The sequence below is a fragment of the Ascaphus truei genome, chromosome 2, assembly GCF_040206685.1.
Source record: "Ascaphus truei isolate aAscTru1 chromosome 2, aAscTru1.hap1, whole genome shotgun sequence".
Taxonomy (NCBI): domain Eukaryota; kingdom Metazoa; phylum Chordata; class Amphibia; order Anura; family Ascaphidae; genus Ascaphus; species Ascaphus truei.
In genome coordinates, this window is record NC_134484.1 from 120,972,869 (window position 1) to 120,997,429 (window position 24,561).

General features: G+C 39.2%; 1 protein-coding gene across 2 annotated transcripts in view; it reads right to left on the bottom strand.

Annotated features, from left to right (window-relative positions):
* The window catches only part of MAPRE2 (microtubule associated protein RP/EB family member 2), a 208,768-nt gene that overhangs the window by 25,412 nt on the left and 158,795 nt on the right, over window positions 1-24,561 (bottom strand). For both annotated transcript variants that reach the window (XM_075584515.1, XM_075584507.1), the window contains one exon: window positions 16,397-16,524. In XM_075584515.1, coding sequence (XP_075440630.1) covers window positions 16,397-16,517 — 121 coding nt within the window. In that variant the 5' untranslated portion in view covers window positions 16,518-16,524. The remainder of the gene's footprint in view (window positions 1-16,396; window positions 16,525-24,561) is intronic.

The window sequence follows — 24,561 nt, forward strand, 5'->3', positions numbered from 1 at the left end:
ACGTTGCAAAGCGTCGTAAGAGCGTATATATATATATATATAATATTATATTATACTATATAATATTATATTATACTATATAATATTATATATAACTATATAATATATTATTTATTATGTTATATTATATATAAAATCAAGTTCAATAGTAGTGCCGCAGGAGGAATCCACAACCTCCATATTAATGAACAATTGGTTAACTGAGGAAGAAGTTCATAAGCGACTTGAAAAAATTTAAGTAAATATGGCACCTGGCCCCGATGGCATACATCCAAGAGTTCTCATTGAGTTAAGCTCAGTAATAGCCAAACCATTATATTTAATATTCAAGGACTCCATTTCCACAGGCTCAGTACCACAAGATTGGCGTAAAGCAGATGTGGTGCTAGATCACAACCGGGAAATTACAGACCTGTAAGCCTGACTTTAATAGTGGGGAAACTACTTGAGGGTTTAATACGGGATAATATTCAGGAATACCTAATGGAAAACAAAATGATTAGTAATAGTCAGCATGGATTTATGAAGGATAGATCATGCCAAACTAACCTTATTTGTTTCTTTGAGGAGGTAAGTAGGAATTTAGACCAGGGTAATGCAGTTGATGTGGTCTACTTAGATTTTGCAAAGGCTTTTGATACGGTTTCACACAAGAGGTTGGTGTACAAAATAAAGAAAATTGGACTCAGTAATAATATATGCACCTGGATTGAAAACTGGTTAAAGGACAGACAACAAAGGGTTGTCATAAATGGAACTTTTTCAGGTTGGGCTAAAGTCGCGAGTGGAGTACCTCAGGGATCGGTACTGGGACCCCTGCTTTTTAACTTGTTTATTAATGACCTTGAGGCTGGGATCGAGAGCCAAGTCTCCATCTTTGCTGATGATACTAAATTGTGTAAGGATCAGAGCAGGATGTAATTTCTCTTCAGAAGGACTTGGAGAGACTGGAAACGTGGGCAGATAAATGGCATATGAGGTTTAATACAGATAAATTTAAGGTTATGCATTTGGGATGCAAGAATAAAAAGGCGACTTACAAATTAAATGGAGATATATTGGGGGAATCCTTGATGGAGAAGGATTTAGGAGTGCTTGTAGACAGCAGGCTTAGCAATAGTGCCCAATGTCATGCAGTAGCTGCAAAGGCAAACAAGATCTTATCTTGCATCAAACGGGCAATGGATGGAAGGGAAGTAAACATAATTATGCCCCTTTACAAGGCATTAGTATGACCACACCTTGAATATGGAGTACAATTTTGGGCACCAATCCTAAGAAAAGACATTATGGAACTAGAGAGAGTGCAGAGAAGAGCCACCAAATTAATAAAGGGGATGGACAATCTGACTTATGAGAGGCTAGCTAATTAGATTTATTTATATTAGAAAAGAGGCGTCTAAGGGTGGATATGATAACTATATATAAATATATTCGGGGACAATACAAGGACCTTTCAAAAGAACTATTCATCCCACTGGCAGTACAAAGGACTCGGGCCATCCCTTAAGGTGGGAGGAAAGGAAATTTCACCAGCAACAAAGGAAAGGGTTCTTTACAGTAAGGGCAGTTAAAATGTGGAATTCATTACCCATGGAGACTGTGATGGCAGATACAATAGATTTGTTCAAAAAAAGGTTGGACATCTTTTTAGATGGGAAAGGTATACAGGGATATACCAAATAAGTGTGTGTATATATATATATATATATATATATATATATATATATATATATATATATATATATATAGGCATAACCCGCATTAACGTACGTAATGGGACCGGAGCATGTATGTAAAGTGAAAATGTACTTAAAGTGAAGCACTACCTTTTTTCCACTTATCAATGCATGTACTGTACTGTAATCGTCATATACGTACATAACTGATGTAAATAATACATTTGTAACAGGCTCTATAGTCTCCCCGCTCGCGCACAGCTTCGGTACAGGTAGGGAGGCGGTATTGCTGTTCAGGACGTGCTGACAGGCGCATGCGTGAGCTGCCGTTTGCCTATTGGGCGATATGTCCTTACTCGCGAGTGTACTTAAAGTGAGTGTACTTAAAGTGAGTGTCCTTAAACCGGGGTATGCCTGTATATATAGGAAGGATGTTGATCCAGGGATTCATCCGATTGCCAATTCTTGGAGTCAGGAAGGAATTTATTTTTCCCCTTATGAGATATCATTGGATGATATGACACTGGGGTTTTTTGTTTGCCTTCCTCTGGATCAATAAGTAAGTATAGATATAGGATAAAAGTAAATGTTGTCTAAATGTAGCATAGGTTGAACTTGATGGATCTACGTCTTTTTTCAACCTCATCTACTATGTAACTATGTAACTAGTATATACACTATATAATCTATGTGTGTGCTGCATATCTTATTGCCTGCATAAAATATTTGGTGTATTTTAGTGTTAAAAATGCCTTCAGGAACGGAACCTTTAATTTAAACAGTGTTCCTATGGGAAAATGTGTTTCGCTTTACAACGTTTCGCTATCCAATGCCATTTTGAGTAACGCAGTGTGTCGGATAACAGAGGACTGCCTGTATTGGTTTTCACTATGAATAAAGTCATAGACAAGGAGAGTGTATTACAATGACGCAATGCTGTTGAAATGGTATGTGGGATCCCTAACAGAGCGAAGCTTGAATGTACCACAAGGACCTCTTGGTTTTATTATATTATTCCTGTGTTATAAACTTTCTTGTAAGGATACTGTATTTGCTACTAAGGAATGCAGTACTGAAGATGGCAGGATAGTATAAGTGCGAGTTATTGATACAAGGAGCCTTAGGTCAATGTTCTGGAGACACATGCCTTGTTCAAATCCATGAGGAGCTACCACTGGGACCTCTCATATTAAAGGTAAGTGCTATACACACTTAGTTTTTCCTCCTCCTAAAAATATATTTTATATGCTGTTTTAGTGAAAGTTAACTCCATCATGAGGGTGTATTGGTCAATATTAGAATTGATATGTTTTCTTATAAAGCTCTGTTGCCTTTTACAAAGATTTGCTTCCACAAATATTTTACTAATCTATCTAATATTTGGTGTAAGAAGCACAGAGAGGTATTAGGACTTGGCAAAGCTCAGAAGAAGCCAACACTATCATTTGGAATGGATTCCCTCAATTCAAAGCCAGTTACCACAAGACCCCATCTCTTCCCTTCGTTCTCATCCTTTACAATCAGAATTCATGGCACTGCATTTACAATCAATAGTATTGACAAATAAAAAAACAATACTGTTTAGCACAATGGTGTTATCACATGAGAGGTACCAGTAGAACATTTTGTATGGCTTCGTCATTTATTTTGCTGATGCAGCCATATAATACTACAGAGACCATATTCCTTCAAGCATTTTTCTTTATAATGCAAAAAATGTCATACAGTACTATCAAACCACATATCAGGGATTGAAGTCTTGCAGCCTATTGGCCACATCCATCCAGTCTGTGAAAGACCACTCAGGGTATCACAGACCGTCTACTCCTGCAGATAAGTACACTTCTTCACACTAAAACTAATGGTTAAACAGAAGTAATAAAATAAAGCATCCAAATGTTAAAAATGTTTATAACATGTTCACACTGTTATTATCTATTTGACGTTTAATGATATTTCAGTATTTTAAGTGTATTTAACATTACAATTTATTGTAAGCATCATTTTAAATACTTCATCTTCTCAGTTTTATAGTTACACAGTAAGCCCTGTTTGGCTGAATAAAGCATTCCATGATTCTTGGGGGGAAAAAAAGTACTTCCCACAGAGGGGGCTAACGTGTCATCCCGCTGAAAACATAGCTGTGTATGCTATGTGTGGTTCTTGTAACTCTCCGCTCTAGTGACAGTTGCACATTATTTCAAACAAACCGTACTGCTTGCTCCTTGGAACTATGGGAACTGTATGAATCATTTTTTCCTTTCCTCCCAGTTGGAAATTCCATAGTGGCTGAGATCCAAGCACACAGTGCGTATGATTCTCATGTAGTATACTACGCCTAGTTCGGTTGATTTGCTTCATTCTTAAAAGAGGCTGCTTGTCTTATGATACACACCATCTGTCACCTTCTTTCTGAAAACATGAGCTACATTGAACATGTTTGTTTATGCACAATATAGTCCTCTCCACCTTGCTGAGCATATCTTAAATGGTGACATTTTGCAAAGTGCATTCTGCGACTCCGCTAACTATATGCGCTCAAATTCCTTGCTTAACCACTTTAATTTAAAAAAAAATAAAAGTAAAAGGTAATGTATTGCTGGCTCCAGGTTGCAAACAAAAAGCAATGCATTGCAGACATTTCTGGCAGTAAAGGGCGTAGTTGCATTGGTTTAGTGCAGGAGTCCCCAACCTTCTTGTGCCCAAAGGCATGCCCTTTTTTCAGGGCAAATAAATATATGCATACCAAATAATACACAAAACACGTAAACGTTATTGAATTCTTTGACAAGTCAGTCCATGATTCTGTCCGACGTCCACACTCGCGTGCAACGTTCGTTTGTGTGATCGTTGGCACTGCATGTCATCGGCCAATGTTTCCAAGGGGGGAGAGTAGGGAGGTACTCCTGTTCGTAAACAATAGTCAAGATGGGTATCAGTAAGTCGAGATCTGTTCTTTGATTTCATTATATTCATGTTTGAAAACAGTGATTGGAAAGTGGGTCAAGCGATTGTAGGTGGCGAATGACAAGGAGGGGTGTGTCACGCTCCCTCAACCCGTCGCCAAAACGAACCTGGGTACGCAATCTAAGCCATGTTATGAACCGGTTGGCCAGCCAGTTGCGGGTAACCATAAAAGGATTGGCACCGCGTTGTTGACCCCTGGCATAGTGCATATGTACAATTGAGTGTTTGATCTTTCCTTTGTGATTACAAAAGGTGGTTGCACTGCATTTTCAGGAACACATTTCAGCTACACATTTGTATTGCTTTGTGGCAAACACAGACGTAAGGAAACCTGTTCCAGCTCCGTTTAGTTGTCCATTCACCGATTTATTTAGTACCAGAGAGATACTTATTGCTGCAAATTGCAGAGTTATTACATTTAAAAAGGTATCGTGCGGTATTTTCAAGATTTAGATTTTTCCGCAAATATTGATCCATGAAACTACCGTATTTCTTAAAATCACAGGAACATTTTGGCAGTGAACTCCAGCTCATGGACTTGTGACATATCTAGTTTTCTGCAATATAAAACTCATGGGGGGAAAAAAAATCTAAGTTTTTTTTATTTAAAGTATGCCAGCCAACAAGAGCAAAATAAAATGTAAGAATTCAAAACATAAAATCCATTACAAAACTCTTTACAAAGTGTTCATCAAGTGATTTATTCACATTTATTTTCAACTCACTGTCTAATTGCAGATCAGCAGATAAACAATACTGGAAGGATATAAGTATTTATAACAAAACTCACGGAAGAGTTATGGTGATCGCAGTAGAGTGAATTAATAGAAGATGTTTGGAGAGCCTGGGAAAGCAATCTGTTTTGTTTTCTGTGTCATGGTATGTAAGCACAAGCTATGCAGTAATTATTTTAATAATGCGTTGCGATAAGAACTGTTTGGAGACGCTGATGTTTACAAGAATGTGTCCTAATTACAGAAGAATCTAAATGTTTAGGAAGCTTCCGACACACATTAAGAAAGATACCACTACTGTAGTAAATTAATCCAGGACAGAGAGAGAGACTGCAGTCCCTACAAAAACAAGGTCGTACTGTGTGTGTTAGGGATTCAGTGGTGTTGGATATTTTCTAAAGTCCCTATAACTTTCACTCTAAGTACATTAAGGATGCACCAAAGTTATTACGAACAATATTATTGGCACAAGGGATTGAGCAGTCTGTCCACATTTTAGTTTAATACTTGGATATTTTCTAATAAGAATACCTCATATATTTTCTTATGTGAATCAATACTGAATGTCAACAGCACTTATTATCACAATTGTTTTCACTTTAATAGAGCAACGTTCATGATGTAACAGGATGATGTCATTAGCGCGGTAACAGACAGCAGCAGCTACATACATTCACCGATGGGACATTGGATTTCAGGGGAAACTATTTAATAATTAGCAAGAAATATATTCCCTAGCATCTACTGTAGCAGTACCTTCCTGCTCATGTCTATTTCAGCACTTTTGCTTTAACATGTTGTTCTCTCCTCTCACAGATGGACCTCAGAAAGGAAAATTAAAAATTCTGCAATGATGAAATATGCATCTGGTTTGTGTTCACATAATTGGTTTTGGAAGATCAGGATGCATTGTGCAGAAAGCTTTGCAGATTTTTTTTTTTTTTTTTTTTTTTTTTAATATATCAAATGATATGTCTTTCTTGGCATCTTATGAACATTGCCTGGTAATAATATTGTAAAAATATAACAGATTCTAAAGACTGTTCTATACTCCTTGTGCCATACCCCATCAGTCTACCAAACATCATAGTCACAGTCACATCCAGAAACCACATTTTCTGCAGCAAAACAATGAAATCTTCTATAGAGATTTCAGAGGCTGGGTGGTAATAGTGATGTTTTTGGATCATTACTGCATCATAATAGTATGTTGCTCTGGGTGCTGTGATAGGGGAAAAGGGTTACACTCGGGGGTATTGGGAGAGATTGCAGAAGTCGTCCTCTCGCCATGTGTTCCAATCCACGTGAAAACCATAATGCAGAATTATCCTTTAACTCCTGCCCTTTTAGGGTGCTGTACCAAATTGGTGCTCCAAGAAAATAAATATTTTGTAAACAAATTGAGGTATATTTCATAGTATAAGTGTAACGCTTTATATTTTAGAGTTGCACTTAACAGTGAGAATTTATCCATGAACACAGCCTTTAGTATTTCTCTTTTTCTATGTATTGCTGATTTTTTTTTTTAAGATCGAAAAACCATTTCAGTCTCTAACACTATTATCATGTCCCACACTTTATATAAAAAAAAACTACAGTAACAGGGATGCTCATTATCCCCTCTTCTGTTCGCTCTATGCATAGAACCACTGGTGGCGCAAATTAGAGGAAACCCGGACATCTCAGGGTTAAACGCATATTCTCAATCACATAAAGCGGCCCTGTGCGCAGATGACATCCTACTAATTATCTCAAAGCCCCTCACTTTCTTGCCAAACCTGCTGGATTTATTAGACAGATTCTCGAACATTTCGGGATTTAAAATAAATCAAGCTAAATCTGAAGCCCTCGACATCAATCTCCCTAGACATGTAGAGAAGTTACTGCAACTAAATTTTAACTTCAATTGGCAACAGAAATATATATATATATTAAAAAAAAAAAAAACTACAGTACCATTTCTAATTTTCCTAGCCACAAAAGCTTCCTGACACAATTACTATTTCACCAGCTCTGTTTTCTCCAGGGCTGTACATGAAACAGAAGAAAAAAAACACTGCAGGAAGTCTCATGTGTTGGCTCAGTGCAAACTTCAAAGGAGAGGTCCCATTTTGTAAACAACTTAGAATTGAAGGTTTCTGGGTAGTGACATGCTAATGAGCGCCCAAGGGGCATGTCACCGTCTGCTTTGTATTCCATTTTGTAAATGGTTTCCCTAGAGCTTTTGCTTGCTGTATTACACAACTTGCATAGGTTAAGCCAGGGACAAGGAAATACAGAATCAGTGGGTTGATAATGGGATTCTGAATGGGGTGCATAATACAGTGTTTTCTTAACTCTTTGTCTATTCAGTCCAGACCAATTAGGGGAAAGGTGAGGTGAATGGGCACACTGCCTGTGTCAAGGCCAATTCGTGTCAAGGCCAATTCAGCATGCAATGACATCAACCAAAAATGGAGGAGTTAGAGCCAGCAGGCCACTCCCAGTTTCATCTTATGTTTTACAAATTAACTGGAATGCTAGTGTGCTGATGTCAAGGTAAAAAATAAATAAAAAGATATCCGAGGGTTAAACCTGTCACTGCCAATTGTAATGATCCCTGAAAATATTACTTTACTTTGTAATTTGGTAAATAAAAAAAAAGTCAAATTGTTCCGATAGGTATTGTTTCAGGTATAAAATTGCTTTAAAAAACAAACAAAAATAAAAAAACATGGGTACTAATCTGTCATTATTGGTGGTAATAACACATGCACGCAATAGAAAGAAGAACAGAATATTTATGGTCCCCTCTGCCTTACGCATGTGCAATTATTCTATGCATTCATGTTACTCTGTTGTATGTTTAAAGTAACAAGTTTCCATTTATAATTCCATTTGATTTAGATCACGAAGGATAATGATACCATTTGGTTTTCCATGCCACTTGAAGCCATGGACAATTTTTAACGCCTGATTGAAAGTTGTTCTGACATAATTATCCAGATTTACACATCCACCATAACCGCCTGGGCAGCTAGCAGATCCAGTGCTAATCCCGGTTTGGGTTATTGAAACTGCTACAGTTACTTCAGCACTTGCTACTCCTGTATATGATACATTGGTTTTGCTTGGAACGCATTACAGAAACTTTTCTGCTGTGATTCTCAGTCACTCTTGCAGTATGAGAAACATGAGTCAGGACATTGAATCCACTTTAATGCCTCTTTATAGTTACCAGGCTCTCCGGATTTACATGGATTTCCACATGCCCGAGATGACATGTATCTCCATGGTGCCCTTCTTCCATTTCAAGGTGTATTTACTTTTGCAATACAGAGCTTCTGTAATCATTCAACCTCTGCAGCCTCTTTGGCAGTGGAAGACTTTGTGCCATATTTATTAAGCTGTGCTACAATGTATAACATCTTACACACCAGTCACGGGGATATTTATAGTGCTGACAGTGCAGTAATAAAGAAGAAAGGCTGATATTTACTGTACAAAGCAATGCTAAACTGCAAGGCACCAGAAATAAAATGTCTTATAGCATAGCACAGCTTGACCCTTTTATTTTTTAATATACTTCAAAGTCTGCATTATAATGAGGTATTTCAGTTTTCCGACTGATCATCTTCCTGTTAAAACCGATAAAAACAGAAGTGAAACATCATGTGTTATTGAATGAACCCGGACACAGATAGAATACAAAAAGTAACCCAAAGGGAGTACGGAAATGTATGAAAAAAAGTGACCAGATTATCACCAAATTCAAATGTGTCCATTTGTTTCCGTTGTTAACACCGATAAACAGATTTTTTTTAATAACATGAAAACATAGGAAAAACAAAAAATAAACACCGATTTCTGACCTCCTGACGAAGTACTTGGTACGAAACGCGTAGAGGTCACGACAGGTCATCCTGCGCGTGTATGCTGGTAAGCTGAGACGGAGCCTGCAGGAGACAGCAGCGGTTTTATCCATCTCCGCGGTGCTGAGATCCGGATCCTGTGCAGACACTGCGAGTCTGCTGACTGTCTCAGTGTGAGTGTCCGTTTCCCCTTGCCAGTGCCCAACCCTATGGCGGTTTCTATACAAATATGTTGATAGGTTGTTTTCATGTTTGTTTTTTTCTTTCATGTTTTTTATATAAATTTCACTGTATTTGTATACTGTGCAGCTTAGGGTTTAGTCACCATTAGGTGTTCTCCTTGGTAGTACTTAGCCGTTCAGCTGCACAGCTGTTCTGAGGTGGGGTTGGATCCCCTCAGTTTTTGTGTATTTTTAATAAATTACCTTCCACTAATCCCTGGTGCGCATTTGTGCAATTTTTTTATTATCTTGTTTTTCAGGGTGCCTTCCCCCCTTTCTTAGGGGGGTTCACCTAGATTTGAGAGTTTCTGGGGAGACGCTTTATGTACATGCTGCAAAGGGATCATCCACACCATCACACAGCACGAGCGCTGAATATCCTGTTTTTTCTACCTTCACCCACACAAACACAGAAACGTGGAATCTCCAATTATAATTAACGTTAGCAATAGTCGATCAAGAAAAACACCAATGTAGCATGCTCCATAGCTACCGTCAATGCAATACCAACATCCTCATCTTCATCTTCTCTACCCTAATGCTTTCTAGGAGTATGACAATCTACATGAAACAAAACACAGTGTTTTGCTTTGCCACATTCAAAGCAATACTGTGCAATAATGAGACTAGTATTTAGCATATGTAATTGGAAATGGATTTTTTTTTTTACCACAGGTAAGAAAGCAGCCTTTTTTATATCGTTATGGACCATTCTAATGAGAAGAGTTTATGTACACATAGAAAGAAGGGACTCAGCACTGACGCCTCATTAGCTGCTGACAGCTGGTGGGGAGGCTTTCTTACATTTATTCCCAGTGAAAGAAATAGGTGTAGTTTAACAGCAACTTCCCACCATCTGCTAATTAGGCTCCTCTTATTAAGATCATTATTAGTATTCCATACTTTTCAGTGTAGGATTTCCCTTTGGCACCAACACTTAGGGCCAGATCCAGCAAGCTCTGTTATTGACTTAACGAGGCATTAACTTAAGTATTTCCAAAGCTCAATATCGCAGTGTTCTGTGCTGTGCTCAGCCGTAATGGGCCCATGCGATGGTATAACGGACGCTAGGGCTAATGATATGCAAAAGTGGCGTTCTCTCTATCAAAGCCTATCTACATACTGTAGCTCTGTTCTTCGTTAATGCAGGGATTTAACGAGCCGTTACTTAGGTCATAGCTCCGTCCAGATCATAAAATATGCGTTTTGCTGGAGAGGAGTGAGAGACCTATTTTCAAAATCTGTACAGTTTTCCAAGTCAAAAGAGCTCCCTCATATAATGAAAAATAACATCTACTAATTCACAACTTCTGTTTTCTCCAGGGCTGTGCATCAAATAGAGGGAAAAACACTGCAGCAAGAGAGTAAAGAGAGAAGACCGATTTTACTGAAATCCCCGGTGCTATTTATACCCCCTGAAGCCAGCCTTGAAACAACACATGGAGAGACACCTGTACTCAAAATGGAGCACCCCAGAGATACCTGGGAGATCTGCTAATAGGATACACAAAGTATATTGCAATTACTTCTATGAGCATATCCAGGTATCTCAATTGCAAGGCTGGTTGGAGGGGATAAATATATATAGCACTTGAGACTTTAGCAAAATAGGTCTTCTCTCACAACTAACAGCCATTATTTTGCATATAATTAGCTTTGTGGATTCATGTTAAGATCAGGGAACATACCGTCCATTACAGATTTTGTTAACATGATGTTATGAGCCCTGACTTAACCGAGCTTTATGGATCTGGGCCTTAGTGTCAGGGATGTGTGAGCTCTGAGCATCATAAGAGGGGGGTTAGTGTTGAACATTAAGTCAACCCCAACAAAATGTTTTAACCGTAACAGAGCTTTCTTAGGAGCACTTCAAATAATGAAGGCTGTCAGGTGACCACAAAACGACTATGGCAAAAAATAATAGCAGGAATATCTATATTTTCCCAATTACGTTGTAACCACAATGGTCAGTGCCTCTGTGAGGAGTTTGTATCTCACCATCTCTACATCTCTATCTCGCAAGCTCTATATCAATATCACGCAATATCTATAGCTACATCTCGCGATAGAGTTATATAGTCTGTAAAGATCCCTAGAGATCCAATATACCAGCACAGCACGAGAGATTATCACATGAAAGGGGCTTATTTTATCCCCCTGGGGACCAAAACATCAGGCATGTGTGCATTTTGGACCCAATAAACCATTTTGATGTGATAATCTCTCGTGCTGTGCCAGTATATATTTAAAATCCATTTCCATGACTGAAAGCACTTCTTCCCATGATGTCTTATTTGTATTATTTGTTATATGATTATCCCGTGTATTACTGCTGTGAAGCGCTACTTTATGTACCTTAATGGTGCTATATAAATAAAGATATACATACAGTACATACATGGTTGATGTGGCATTCTCATAAATGTTTTTATAATATCAATGTATTGTAAGCTTCTTCAGCACTTTCCTTCATAATGCATTTAGAACTGCTGAAATGAAATGCTTTTTCATAATCAACAAATCCTAAAATGCGTGATACATCGCATTCATTACTTCGGGAAATCACTTCTTGTACGACTTGGATGTTGCCCATTGGGCCTGTTGCAGCCGATAAGTGAGAATCTATGTAAAAATCTTCTAAGTGATTGGAAGTAGACCGATTGGTCTGTAGTTCTTGAGGTCATGTTGGTCTACTTTCAATATACACAAAACTCCAGGGACCCTCTGATTTCCAAGATATTATTATTATTTTTTACTTTTGCCAGCACTTGGAAGGAAATACAAAGATGGCAGCATTGCAAGACAATCAAATGTCATCTCACAATGATATCACTGCTTCTATTGGCTACCAGAGTGACGCTGGCCGTATGGTTTCTCCCAGACAAGAATTCTTACTCAGGAATGTCAAAAATAGAAACCCTTCCCTAAAGCTTGGACTCAGGGGGTGGACCCGTTGCTTCAAATGAGATTAAAAAAACGGATTGATGCTTTAAATAAAACATGATCAGAATTAATCCCGTGCATTGGGGATCTCGATAACGCACTTATATTACCATAAAAGGAAATGTATCATGTCAACCTAACCCAAATTAAACTAGTTTCTTCATCCCATTATTAAAAAGAAATATTAAATATCAAAATGATTGCTTGATCTCGGGTGTCCTTCTCTTATCCCATCAGAGGATGTCAAGGGACTAGGGGGTGTTAACAGTAGAAAGATGATGATGATGTCATATTAACAGGTCAAATCTTCAGCTACAGTACTATGTTCAGGTCTGCGGGGCACATCTTCAGATGGACATAAACAAGAGCAACATGATCAGGAGAGGACGTGAGACATTAACATGGCCACTAATGATTATTTTTATTATTATTTTATTTAGATATTTAAATGCATTGCTGAACATTGAAGGTGTACATTGCTGTTTACTGTAAAGACTCCATATATCAGGGGAGCGCAAACTTTTTGAGCTGCGCCCCCCTGCCAGACCCCCTTGCTTTCACGCCCCGCTCACCTTGTTTGTGGCGTCAAATGACGCCGCGGGGTCACGTGGCATGACGTCACGGGATCCTGTTGCTATGGAGACGGGCGTGTGACGTCACTCCACATGACACCGCGGCGTCATTTGACGTCGCGTTGCTATGTCTTACCAGCTCTGCAGAATCCCGGTAAGTGAGTTGCAGAGGCCTCACGCGATCCCCCGGCATTCAATTTAAACGCCTCGGGGAAGAGCGCAGGGCCTCTGCAACCGCCCGCGCCCCCCAAAAAAATCCAGCGCCCCCCACTTTGCGCACTGCTGCCCTATATAACAGAGAAAGAAAGATGGAAAACTGAACCCTATACAGAACAGGGTTTGTTTTGGTCATGTTTTCTTTGCCATAACCTTATTGCTCAATGCCAGCTTCACATTGCAGGAGAAGCAAACCAGCAACAGTTCAGCTTATTCTTTTAGGCTCTTTAATTTAATGTGGATATGATCTACATTTCATTTTTACGAATGACAATTCGTACTAACGCTATGCTTTCGATGATTACATCCTAATGCAACCTAAGTTAGTGACTTTGTGAATACCATGTTGGCATTAGCGTGACATTACCTGTGTAACTAGTGGTAGCTGCCTCTGCAATGTTAAGCCGAAAGTTCCCTACAAAACTAGATGCACAATTGTGGTTATGGTCAGTGCAATAATAATGGAAGCCCTTCCTGGCAACGTACAGAAAACACTATCTACCCACAGCACATACAGACTTAACCAAAATGTGCCCATCTCTAAAACATCTTACATTGTTTAAAATGCAAATATTCAAATTGAAATGATCGCACTCAGGAGGGATTCACTAAACTCAGTTAAAATCAGGGAAAATAACGTGATGTTTCCTAAAACAGCAAAGGAGGTCATTCTCCCCGAGTTAACGCCTTCATTTGTGGAGACAATCAAGTCACGTTATTTCAGGATAATGCTTTGCTATGTTAAAATACAGCGGCATTACTCCTATCCCCACACTACATGATACAAGTTAATTCCATTAACTTTTATCTACCTTGTAATATATCCACCCATTAGTAGCCCAAGTGGGCAGCTAGCAGTGGGGTCATTAACCCCTTAAGTACCAGAGAGGCAACTCTCAAAAAGAGAACCTAGGTAGTGTCATTGGCACCACAGGGGTTCATTAAATAAATACAAATCACTTAACCTATTAATGTACAAGGGCCATATACTTTTCAAGGTCTAGGACTCCCAGGTTAATCCACAAATAAACATTTGGCAAAATCCCCAAAATGTCACATTTGGATTCATTTTAAATTCTGTGTGTTTTTATTAATTTTTTCAAATGTTTTGTTTTCTGGTTGAGCATTGGCCCTTCGTGGATTAATCCCTGGAGAATTCTAGATACTGACGAGGATGGGGCTTTTTTACTTGGATTGGGTAAGGTATTTTTATGCATTATTTATTTCACTACCCATATGGTGCCAAAGATACTCTCCTTGAGAGGACATTGGCATTCAAGGGGTAGTGACCCCCTAATACGGTATATTGATTGTAATGTTTATATATGTATGTAGAGGGATACTGTATATTTATTAATATTTTTTTTTTATACAATAGCCTACAGTCCTATTAGGCAATTTTGGCTAAACGTCATTCTTATAGTGGGAGTGTGGTTAGGTTGGGGTGGGTAATGCGAGTAGATACCCCAGGGGGGGAGGTTAGCCACCCCTGGGAAAGGGTGGTAGGAGTTAACACCTTACCTGCCATAGCTTCTTTGATAGGCAGAGGGAGCTGTTGGGCGGTTCAGAGGTATATATTAACCCCTTAGTAGCTACCTTGCCACTTGGGCTACTAAGGGGTTAATATACTACAAAGTAGTTAATGTAATGAATTCTCATCTACAATTGTACTGAAGGTATTCACTTTGTGATTATTCATACCTAATGGCCAGTGTAGCAATAACAAATTTAATGTAACTTTATTCAGCTGCATTAATGGAGTTTAGTAAATAGGGTACGCCTATGAAAGCAGCTAATAAGCATATCATTTGATTATCATTTATATTAACGCTATACTGTATCGTAACGTTAACCCAAGTTAATGTTATTGACTTTAGTGGATATTGCATTAGCATTGACTAGACTTACTGGAGGGCAACGTCTCATTAAATGCTCCAATTGAGCTTAGTCAATTTCCTTCTCAGTGTCCACACGTCTAAAAGCGATACGGTCACAGTACACCTAGTACACAAGAAACAATCATCTGAAAACTTAAGCCTCCTGGCAAAGCACTAGAAAGCACTACACGTGTACTTACTGCCTCTGTAAGCACCAACATGTTTCAGAGGCAACAAAAATAGGTAGCAAGCATGTCAATCTCGCTTGTTACATTCAGAGCAGATCTCTTAGGAGCAGAGGCAAACGCTACCTAAACATGGCGGATATATTTGGATCAAAGGGAAAGAAAAACTTCCCTAATTACTCATTGGCACAAAATTGGAGAAGATCCCCTTTATACAGTAATGCAGAGTCCAAATGACGCAATTTGCACCTGTTTTTGAAGCAATGCTCCAGTTTGCGATGCTTGACCATTTCACTTTTAATATTTTAAGGCTGGAATTCCATGTTCATAATTTTTACTGTTATGTTTAGGGCAATTATCCCTGTATTGAATTTAATGCCTCTGCATTGTAGTGTCTCTTCTGTATACAGAGATGGTGCTATATAAACATACGTACATATACATAAAAATATTATATACAAGAATTTGTAGGACAGCCAGTGCAAAACACACCCTGGGCTTGAGTATCCTCAATACAGGACATGTTCGAAAATCATGCTCACTTTTTCTGTGCACGGGGTGTGTTGATTAATCTGTTTGATATGTTGTTTCTGCTCTCCTACTTCACATCAAAGATCTAATTGAAGTGCACCGCGAAACAAAAAACGATCAGCCTAACCGATTCACGTACGGGGCAAATTAAGTAACAGACCCTTAAAAAATGTTTTGTTAAAAATACTGGATTTGGAGAAAATCAAAAGAATCAACATTATACCTGTCGTTTCAATTCTTCTAAAACAGCATATAACAAACATGAGATCACACGGGGTACAAAAACATTACTCTTACAAAGCAAACTATTTTAACTTAATGTCAAAATAATCTACAAAAGCACAGGCACATAGCTCCTGCTACAGAATAGAAAAATTCATGCCTAGTAAATAGCATACAAGCTTTTGTTAAAAGGTTACACTGCATCAACACAAAATATGTTACAATACATCTAATAAATTAAGAAGGAGTCAACAGCTTGAAAGATTATTTGTTCATAGTAAGTGTTTATAGTAAATTTTTAATATATATCTGCAACAAGCAACATAAAATGTGCACAGCCGAATAGCAGAAAAACAGTTCTTACAGAAGGTAAATAGTACAAATATTCAATGCCATACCTGAACAAAGTTGTTCAACTTTGATGTAGTTTAAGCATACAATGTCATTAACCCATGCAATGATGTCATGTCTGCTCATAGTCTCCTGGGTTATCGAGGTAGAATACACGTTGACCGCCATTCCCCAACTGCAAAGACAAATAAGACGTGACAAAGAGTTAAATATTTTTGCAAGACCAATTCTCTTTAACCATTAGACATAGTTTTCTACATGCTCAGGTTTCTGGCCTGTGCCTACTGGGGAGTACAACAGTACAACAGTACAACAGTCAGTAGGCAAGCAGGTCACTGTAAACACTGCTACCAGAGATGTCTGCAGTGCACTTTGAAGCAGCGAAAGTTGGCAGTGTCACACAAAAGAAACATATTAGTCAAGGTTCAGTGCAATATAATGAAGTTATTTAATTTGCTTTAATGTGAATGACCTTTAGGGTAAGTGCATAGAGGTACTCAGTGAGTATCACTACAAACCATATTCATGTTTATTGTAAAATAAATCCCTTATGCTCCAAATCAAGTATAGTCTAGCTATGTACAATACTTTGTGCTGTGGATTTTCAGCAACACACATAAAATGGGCTTTTGGTAGGTTTTCTAGCATAAGAGTAGTAGTGTATACGTTTCATGGTTGGTCTGCAAATTATTATTATTTTTGTATTTCAAATCAGTGCTTTTATTAAAGGAAATAAGCTCGTCCTGTCAACAGTACAATTATGTCTGTTACTGTGGCCACAGACCATGCTTTACAGTAATGTTCTATTTATAGTATCTTGCCGTTCTAATTTAGTATTTCCTCTTCGAAGTTATATAAAGAGCAGTCAACAAAACGGATTCTGGTAGAGGAGAGGAACTGGGTATTAAGAAACAACATTATTTTGGCTTTGCAGACAGACATCGCATTCTTCAAAAACCTGGAACTTACAACTCAGTAAAGCTATACTTAAATCCACTATCCCCACTTTTCTATTTCTATTGATTTAGCCTCAGAGCAAGCATGATCACATTCATACTGTACCCTCCTGGCACACCCATTCATACACTCCTGGCACACCTTGTTCCAGAACTTAACGTGTTTCTTTGGGACGTAACGCCGGTATTGAATATGGCATTCCTTGCCAGTGAGGAGAAAAGGTGTGCAAAGGCACTACAAAGTCTTAGAAGGTTTGACAAAAGGAAAACAAGAAGTATTAAGAGCCAATGAACCAGATCCACAACACAATGCTAACTAACTTTTACAAAGCCCCAGCCCCCATTCATATGAATAGGAGTAAAAGCATGCTAAAGATTAACACCCCTTTGCGCTTCTGGGCCAATGAGGATTGCGTGTCAGTCGAACTGGCAATGCACATTACAACCAACACAATTCTAAGGAGTATTATATGTGAAAAAGACAAGCACAGGCTCAAAAACTGAAGGAAATATAGAAAGCTTACATCTTTATTGCAGAAAATGCTTTGTCATATTTGATCTAAATTGTTAGTGATTTAAAACACAGTGCAGACAAGCCCAGTGCTTGGAATGCATGTATGTTCCACAGGTCACATCCAAGAGCACTTTGCCTCTTCTCATGGTCACAAAGGGCAAGGTTCTCCATGCACCAGGAAAAAAATAATTGCACAGATGGGATTGGTATAGGAGGTAAATTTAGGGCAGCAATGAAAAGTAGGAGCCAAAATACAGTTTCTTTTCCCCCCGCTATACTTATAATGACTGAAAGGCTACAGAAATTGTTATCCCATAGTATAATGGTTAACTAGTCAGTACAGTGTATATTGACTTGTAATGTTCTATAGGAGTAACTTTAGGTCCTATGCAATAGGTTTCCCATAATCCAAAGTAAAGTGCAAGCGAATGTATATTTAAATAATGCTCTTGAAGAGTGTTGTTATCCAGTCTGTATGAACTATGGAGAATGTTGCTATAGGGTGAAGGCAGTGCCAGCAATAAGAATGCTGTTTTGACAGTGGGATGGTTAACACATTATTACAGATTTACACTATCAAAATGTGAAACGGAATATGCTTATGTATCACTATATAGAAAAAAAGTGTATTAGTAATACTGATCCAATTTTATAATCAGTGAAATATTCACTTTTAATATTACAATGAATGATTGATTGGCTACTTCCTTAAATCTCCAGTTTGTTCCATTAAATCTTCCATTATTTCTAAACACTTCAGTGTTTTAAAAGCCAGACAGACATACAGTACTTTCTGTTGAGAAAAAACTCCATCACACACACAGAGCTGCATATATATATATACAGGAACGGTTTATTATATCTTCTGTACAGCACAGTAACAAGCAGGCAATACTTCTCAGCAACTGAAGGATGGTCCCTGGACCATCACTACAGGCCAAGGGCACCCGCAGGCGTCATAGCGCTTCCCTGCCTCCCTAGCAGAGGCAGAGGTATGGTCCACACTCACTCTCCCCCGGAGGGAAGAGGACTGGAGAAGGCCCAATACTCAGCCTCTCCAATGTGTGACCTGCCTTCCACAAGTGGGGAAAGGGACTGCTAAATTTGGGCATTACCTTCCCTTAAGTACAGCTAGGAGGAGGGCACCAGGTCTGGCTCATGATTGGTCATGGCCAGGCCTGATGTCACCACCTCCCGCTGTCACTCAAGTGCAGCTCCTCGGAGGGTAAAAACCCCATATCAACTACTAGCAACCTGATTGTACCAGGGTTTACTGCCAGGAGGGAAGCAAACTAGTAGCCACAGATGGCATGGCTACATATACTTCAATCGAGTTTGAAATGATGAAAAGAGGATTTTTCTGTTGAATGCCAGCTACTGATCCAAAGTCCTAGTATATCAGATGTGAACTTGTTGGCTGTCGGCAGCTATGACTGGCTTGTTAGTAAGAATACAACTTGATTGTAAGACAAAGCATAACAACAGCTGCTACCACCATTTGTAACTTGGATCTCTGACATGACTATTTCTGCTGTTTGAATTTGGCAAACGTGCTAATTTAATGAGTTCCTATTTCCAACAACTGATCACTGATATTATAAAGAAAGAATGTCAACACAAATGACTATTCCAGCCTTAATTCATGTCTGCTAAGACACGTGGCACAGATATACTTGAAATCTAGTAGTAAATGCCACGATCACAATAATAATTTAAAAAAAAACCACAGATTGTCAAAAGCTTTCAAACAACAAAAAAAGAGAGAAAAAAAACAATATACCAGTACAGGCTGTCACTGTGTAGAATGAAAAAAATGACGTGCATTCCTTCCAAAAAAGTTTGAAAGGAAGAGCTAAAAATATTTCGCTTTTGTCTATGTGATATGTATACTGCACTGGGCTTTCTTTGCACCTGGCTTCCTCAGCAATGAGCATGTGGTTCTCATGTAATGCATGTACTCTTTAACTCCACTTCCATGCAATGTGCAAGGTTCTGGATAGTGTCCATATGAGGAACCATCTATGTATTGTGTAATTAAAGCAACACAGCTCCCTTCTCATATATACACATATACATATACACATATATACATATAGGATGGGAATTGAGATAGGAAAGGAGAAGGAGTGGCTCAGTGAGTGAAGACACTGACTGGTACGGAGTTTATAGCAGAGGTACCTGGTTCAATTCCCGGTGTCGGCTCCTTGCGTCCTTGGGAAAGTCACTTTATCGGCCTGTTTCTCAGGCACTAAAAACATAGATTGTAAGCGCCACAGGGCAGGGACCTATGCCTGAAAAATGTCTCTGTAAAGCGCTGCGTACAACTAGCAGTGCTAGACAAGAACATGCTATTATTATTATTATACTTACTGGTGAAGTTACTAATTTTAAATCTCTATCAAGGGGAAACAAAATGGCTGCTAATTTTCAGGCCAATAGGAACTCGTAACATCAGTGGTTGCATCTTTCCATTGGAAGGCCATTTAAAATCAACTTTAAAAACCAGGACTACCGGTAACATCACTGGTACATATCTTGGGGTCCTGAGAGCTAAAAATATAATGGTTCAGCTCTGGAGGATAGTCCGATTCCAAATTGAAGGTAGATTGCGGCTTTAATCTTCGTCTATATCATTTCTTTTTATCATGAATGTAGACTTTGCCAGAGGTTACCACATTGAAGAAGAAGGTTGGGAACTAGGAATGTAATAAAAAGATTAGTAGTGTTGCTGCAGCATTTACTGAAATACAGTATATGTGCTTTTTAATGTTATCCGATGAACAGTACAGAACTAAAGCAATGCGGAATGACCCAGAAAGCAGAGACCAGCATATTGCTCAGAAACCATCAATCTAATTACATAAATCAATGCCCAGCTATTACATGACACAGATCTGCAGGACTCCAGCAGTAACCCAATAGCCAAAGGCTAATGTTCTATGCTTACAATCTATCACAGTCTATGTTATAAGCTTTCATTGTGGAAGATGTTGGCAAAGACAGTTCATTTTCTATATTGACATGCACGCTAACTGCATGGCTTTGATTACAAACAAGTCATAATTAAAACATGATAATCTAAACTAATGAGCAATTGCTACTACTTAAATGTAAACAAAAAGGCATTCTGGCTGAAAAAAAGGAAGAATGAAACGTTATGTACAAATACCGTACCAGTATGTTATTAGAGAGGACCAACACTACTACTCATAAAAACCCCAGTCCAATTTTACTTTTAGTAAATTGTATTTACTTTTGGATATTTATCCAAAGCTTAAGCATAGGACTTCAAGTCATCTGAATAAGGGAGTGATCCCAGTCTTACCACGAGGAGACACCCCCTGTTCCAGAAAATAAAGGCCAGGGAGAGCCTCGCGTCCGAATTCTAAAATAAATTACAATAATAATACATTTTTCTTTCATCATCGGCTTACAGGCAATACTTGCCATAAAATTATTTTTTATACGGGGTTACATGTCATGTGATTTAACTTTTAATAAGATCAAGTATATGCTGTTAAGTGAGACTGGAACATTTAGATTGTCGAAAGTGCAAATCAAAGGTGGTGGTAGCGTAGTACACATAATATTGGTTAATAGAGCAATGATCATTTTTTCACTCCATAAACACACACACACACACACACACACACACGTACGTGTGTGTGTGTGTGCGTGCATGCAAATATATATATATATCTCATATAAAAGCGCAACAAACTACTAAAGTAACACAAGATGATAGTGTGAACTAAATAAGATTAAAAAATATATATAAAGTGTTCAACGACTGTAACCCCCTTTTGGGATTACTATCGTCACTTAAAGGGTTAAGGGCTGTAAAGGGTTAACACTATGTTCTTAGAATCTGTAACGCCCTTCTCCAATCACATAGTACAAGGTTACTAGACAGAACCTTAGCCATGCCCACTTTTTAGAAGGTGCCTAGCCTGCACCTAGTATAGGATGACAGCATAATCCAAACCACTCCCCCTGTAGGCTTGGTGGCCTGTGATGTCACTATAGAACCTTCTGGATTCAAGTTCCCAGGAGGAGAAACAGAGATGGGGAATCTCACTGCGTATAGAGTAACTCCAGTCTAAATGTGAAACTGTGTGTGTCAGAATGTATGGTCACCTTCACTGTTTTACAGTTAGGGAAAGTGTCCCGTATATAGAATATGGCCACACTAAAGGGTAAAGCGTGTCCTACCCAAAAACAGATAGGATGTGCATTGTACTCCATGAGAGTTCCCTTGGATATGGGCCTCGGAGTATCACGATGAAGCTGCTCAAATAACAGGTCCATAAGCACACCTACATCAAATAGGTAGGGACTAGAAGTATCCTGCACAGGCTGACAGGATATGGATCCTCGAGTGAGAGTGCACCCCTGCCACATGTCCTGGTGGGATGTAAGAAAGCCCCATCTGCTAATAAAGGGATTGCAGATATCCATGATGTAACAAGGTGACAAGCCATGTACCTCTTTGGCATGCTGCATTGGCACCCAAAGAAGACGTGTGTATGATGCCACATGTAAATAGAGAAAAGCACCTGTCGCCCTTCATTACCATCATAGCTTACAACAACGAGCCTGCATGGATGCCAGCACCCTGCGAAAGGTAAACAGACACTGAGCACCCCTTGTACATAACTCAGACACTTTGACGTGGCACTCCTTTTAAGCCAAGCAAGGAGGAGTTACGTGACTTTTGAGGCAAATGCCACTCTCCAATCACGGTCTCATTATACATCCAAAAGTACAGCTAAGGGACACACACACATACATACATCTCCCCCCTACACTAATAATTTTACCATACCATACAGGAATGGCAGTACGGTGCAGTAGAAGTTAAGTTTGTTTATAGAGTCAATGACATCACACCAATCCGATGGTGTAGCAGCTAGGCGCCGGTTAACCCCTTTGTTTCATCTGTTTCCCTGACTGGTTGTACCACCAGTCATTCACCTGGCTGCCTGAACATTTATTCATCAGTATCCCTAGCGCTGTTTTGCACCTATTCCTTTTTTCTTTGATTCCTGCATGGTATGGCAAAATATTTAGTGTAGGGGGGAGGCGTGTTTGTATGTATGTGCGTCCGTTAGCAATAAAGCATTGAACGTTATAATAATAAAAATAAAAAATAAACCTTGGAGATGTTTTTAAATCGGGAGCAACGCTCAGGCCGCGTTATAAGCTGATACGCGTTGTAGCGGATCGCGCTATAACGGGGTTGAGCTGTATTCTGTATATATTAATTCAATAGCTGCTTTTACGGATCTCTTTGCCCTATGACTGCTGCTTTACTGGGATATGTTTGACTCCTGTGCATACGCTTGTTGAGGAGAAATGGCAGCAACCTGATAATCTTTACAATTCTAGTGACCCAGATTGTGTGGAGGGCCTTCTGAGCACTGTTTTTGTTTTTTTCTTGCTTTTTTAGGTTTGCACAATGTCTGCTTTGTTTACATTAATTTGCAGATTTTTCTGTATAGTGATAACATTTGTATACGATTATTAAGTGCACTCACTATTTTAGTTCTTTAATTTTCACATGGAGGGGAAAAAGATGGACCACAACCCCCAGAATGCTTCAGGAGAGAAGATAACAAGATGCCAATCAAAAAGTCTAGGTCTATGTGACACCGAATACACAGGAAACCCTTCATGTACATGCAGCCATGCTGTAAAATGGCTGCAGTCATCTCTCCTGCTGACAGTAAGGCCTGGTAAGTTATGGGCATGCCAGCAGTAATCAAGGAGGTTTGCCCTCACACCCTGGTGAGGTGCCCTATGTATGGATGGGAGTGGTCACAGGCTCTGACTCCATGGTTAGTGATGTCAGAGTTGTGTCAGCCCCAGAGGATACATAAGGCACAGCACTGATCAAAAGTTAGGAGTTCAGAAGTTGTTGCTAGGCTGTAGGAGTGATTACGTTACAAGCTGCGGAACTATGAGACTGTGACCAGGGACCTGGCACAGGGTAGATACCCCTACGGGGAGAGGGAATCCCTAATCAAGGAGAAATATACCTTTCAGAGGGAAGCCGCTGAGCAAGTATGTGTGGCTAGAACACTTACTGTGAGGGGCAGCTGGCCCACATCCCTCAATAAAGTGTGGAGTAATTGCACAGAGAGAAGCACCACAGAGGAGTTCCTCACCAGGACCATCCACAAGCTCAAGCTGGGATCCTGATGAGGTGGAGGCGCTGCACTGGATATAGGTAGGACTCAAGCACACTACCTCAGCTGCCTGTCTGGGTTGGCAAATCCCCACACACCATCATGCGGGAGACTCAGGAGTCCTGTTGCCAACAGGTGCACCACCAGACATCACACTGTAATGGGGACTGGTTAGACCACAGGGGCCAATATGAGATTGGGTGGGTCAGGCTAGTCCAGAAAACCCGTTACATACAGATCTAAATACATTGAGTTTCAGTAGAGCAAGTTCAATGGGTTACTGGCTCCTCTGGTACTGAAGCAGTTAAAAAAACACGTGTTATGATATATTGATGATTTAAGTACTGTAGCTTCTTAACTCTCAAATGAAAGTTGGTTGAAGTCAGCTTATGTCATTTAATTTTTATTGCACACTTCAATGCAAGGGTGTGGCAAGGATGATTAGAATGTAACTCTAGCTCTGTGTTACTGCGAGTAGTTTTACTGGCTATACACTTCTTCAACCCAGCTGTGCTGAAAAAGCTGTGCAATACAGCAGGCATAAACTTCTAGGG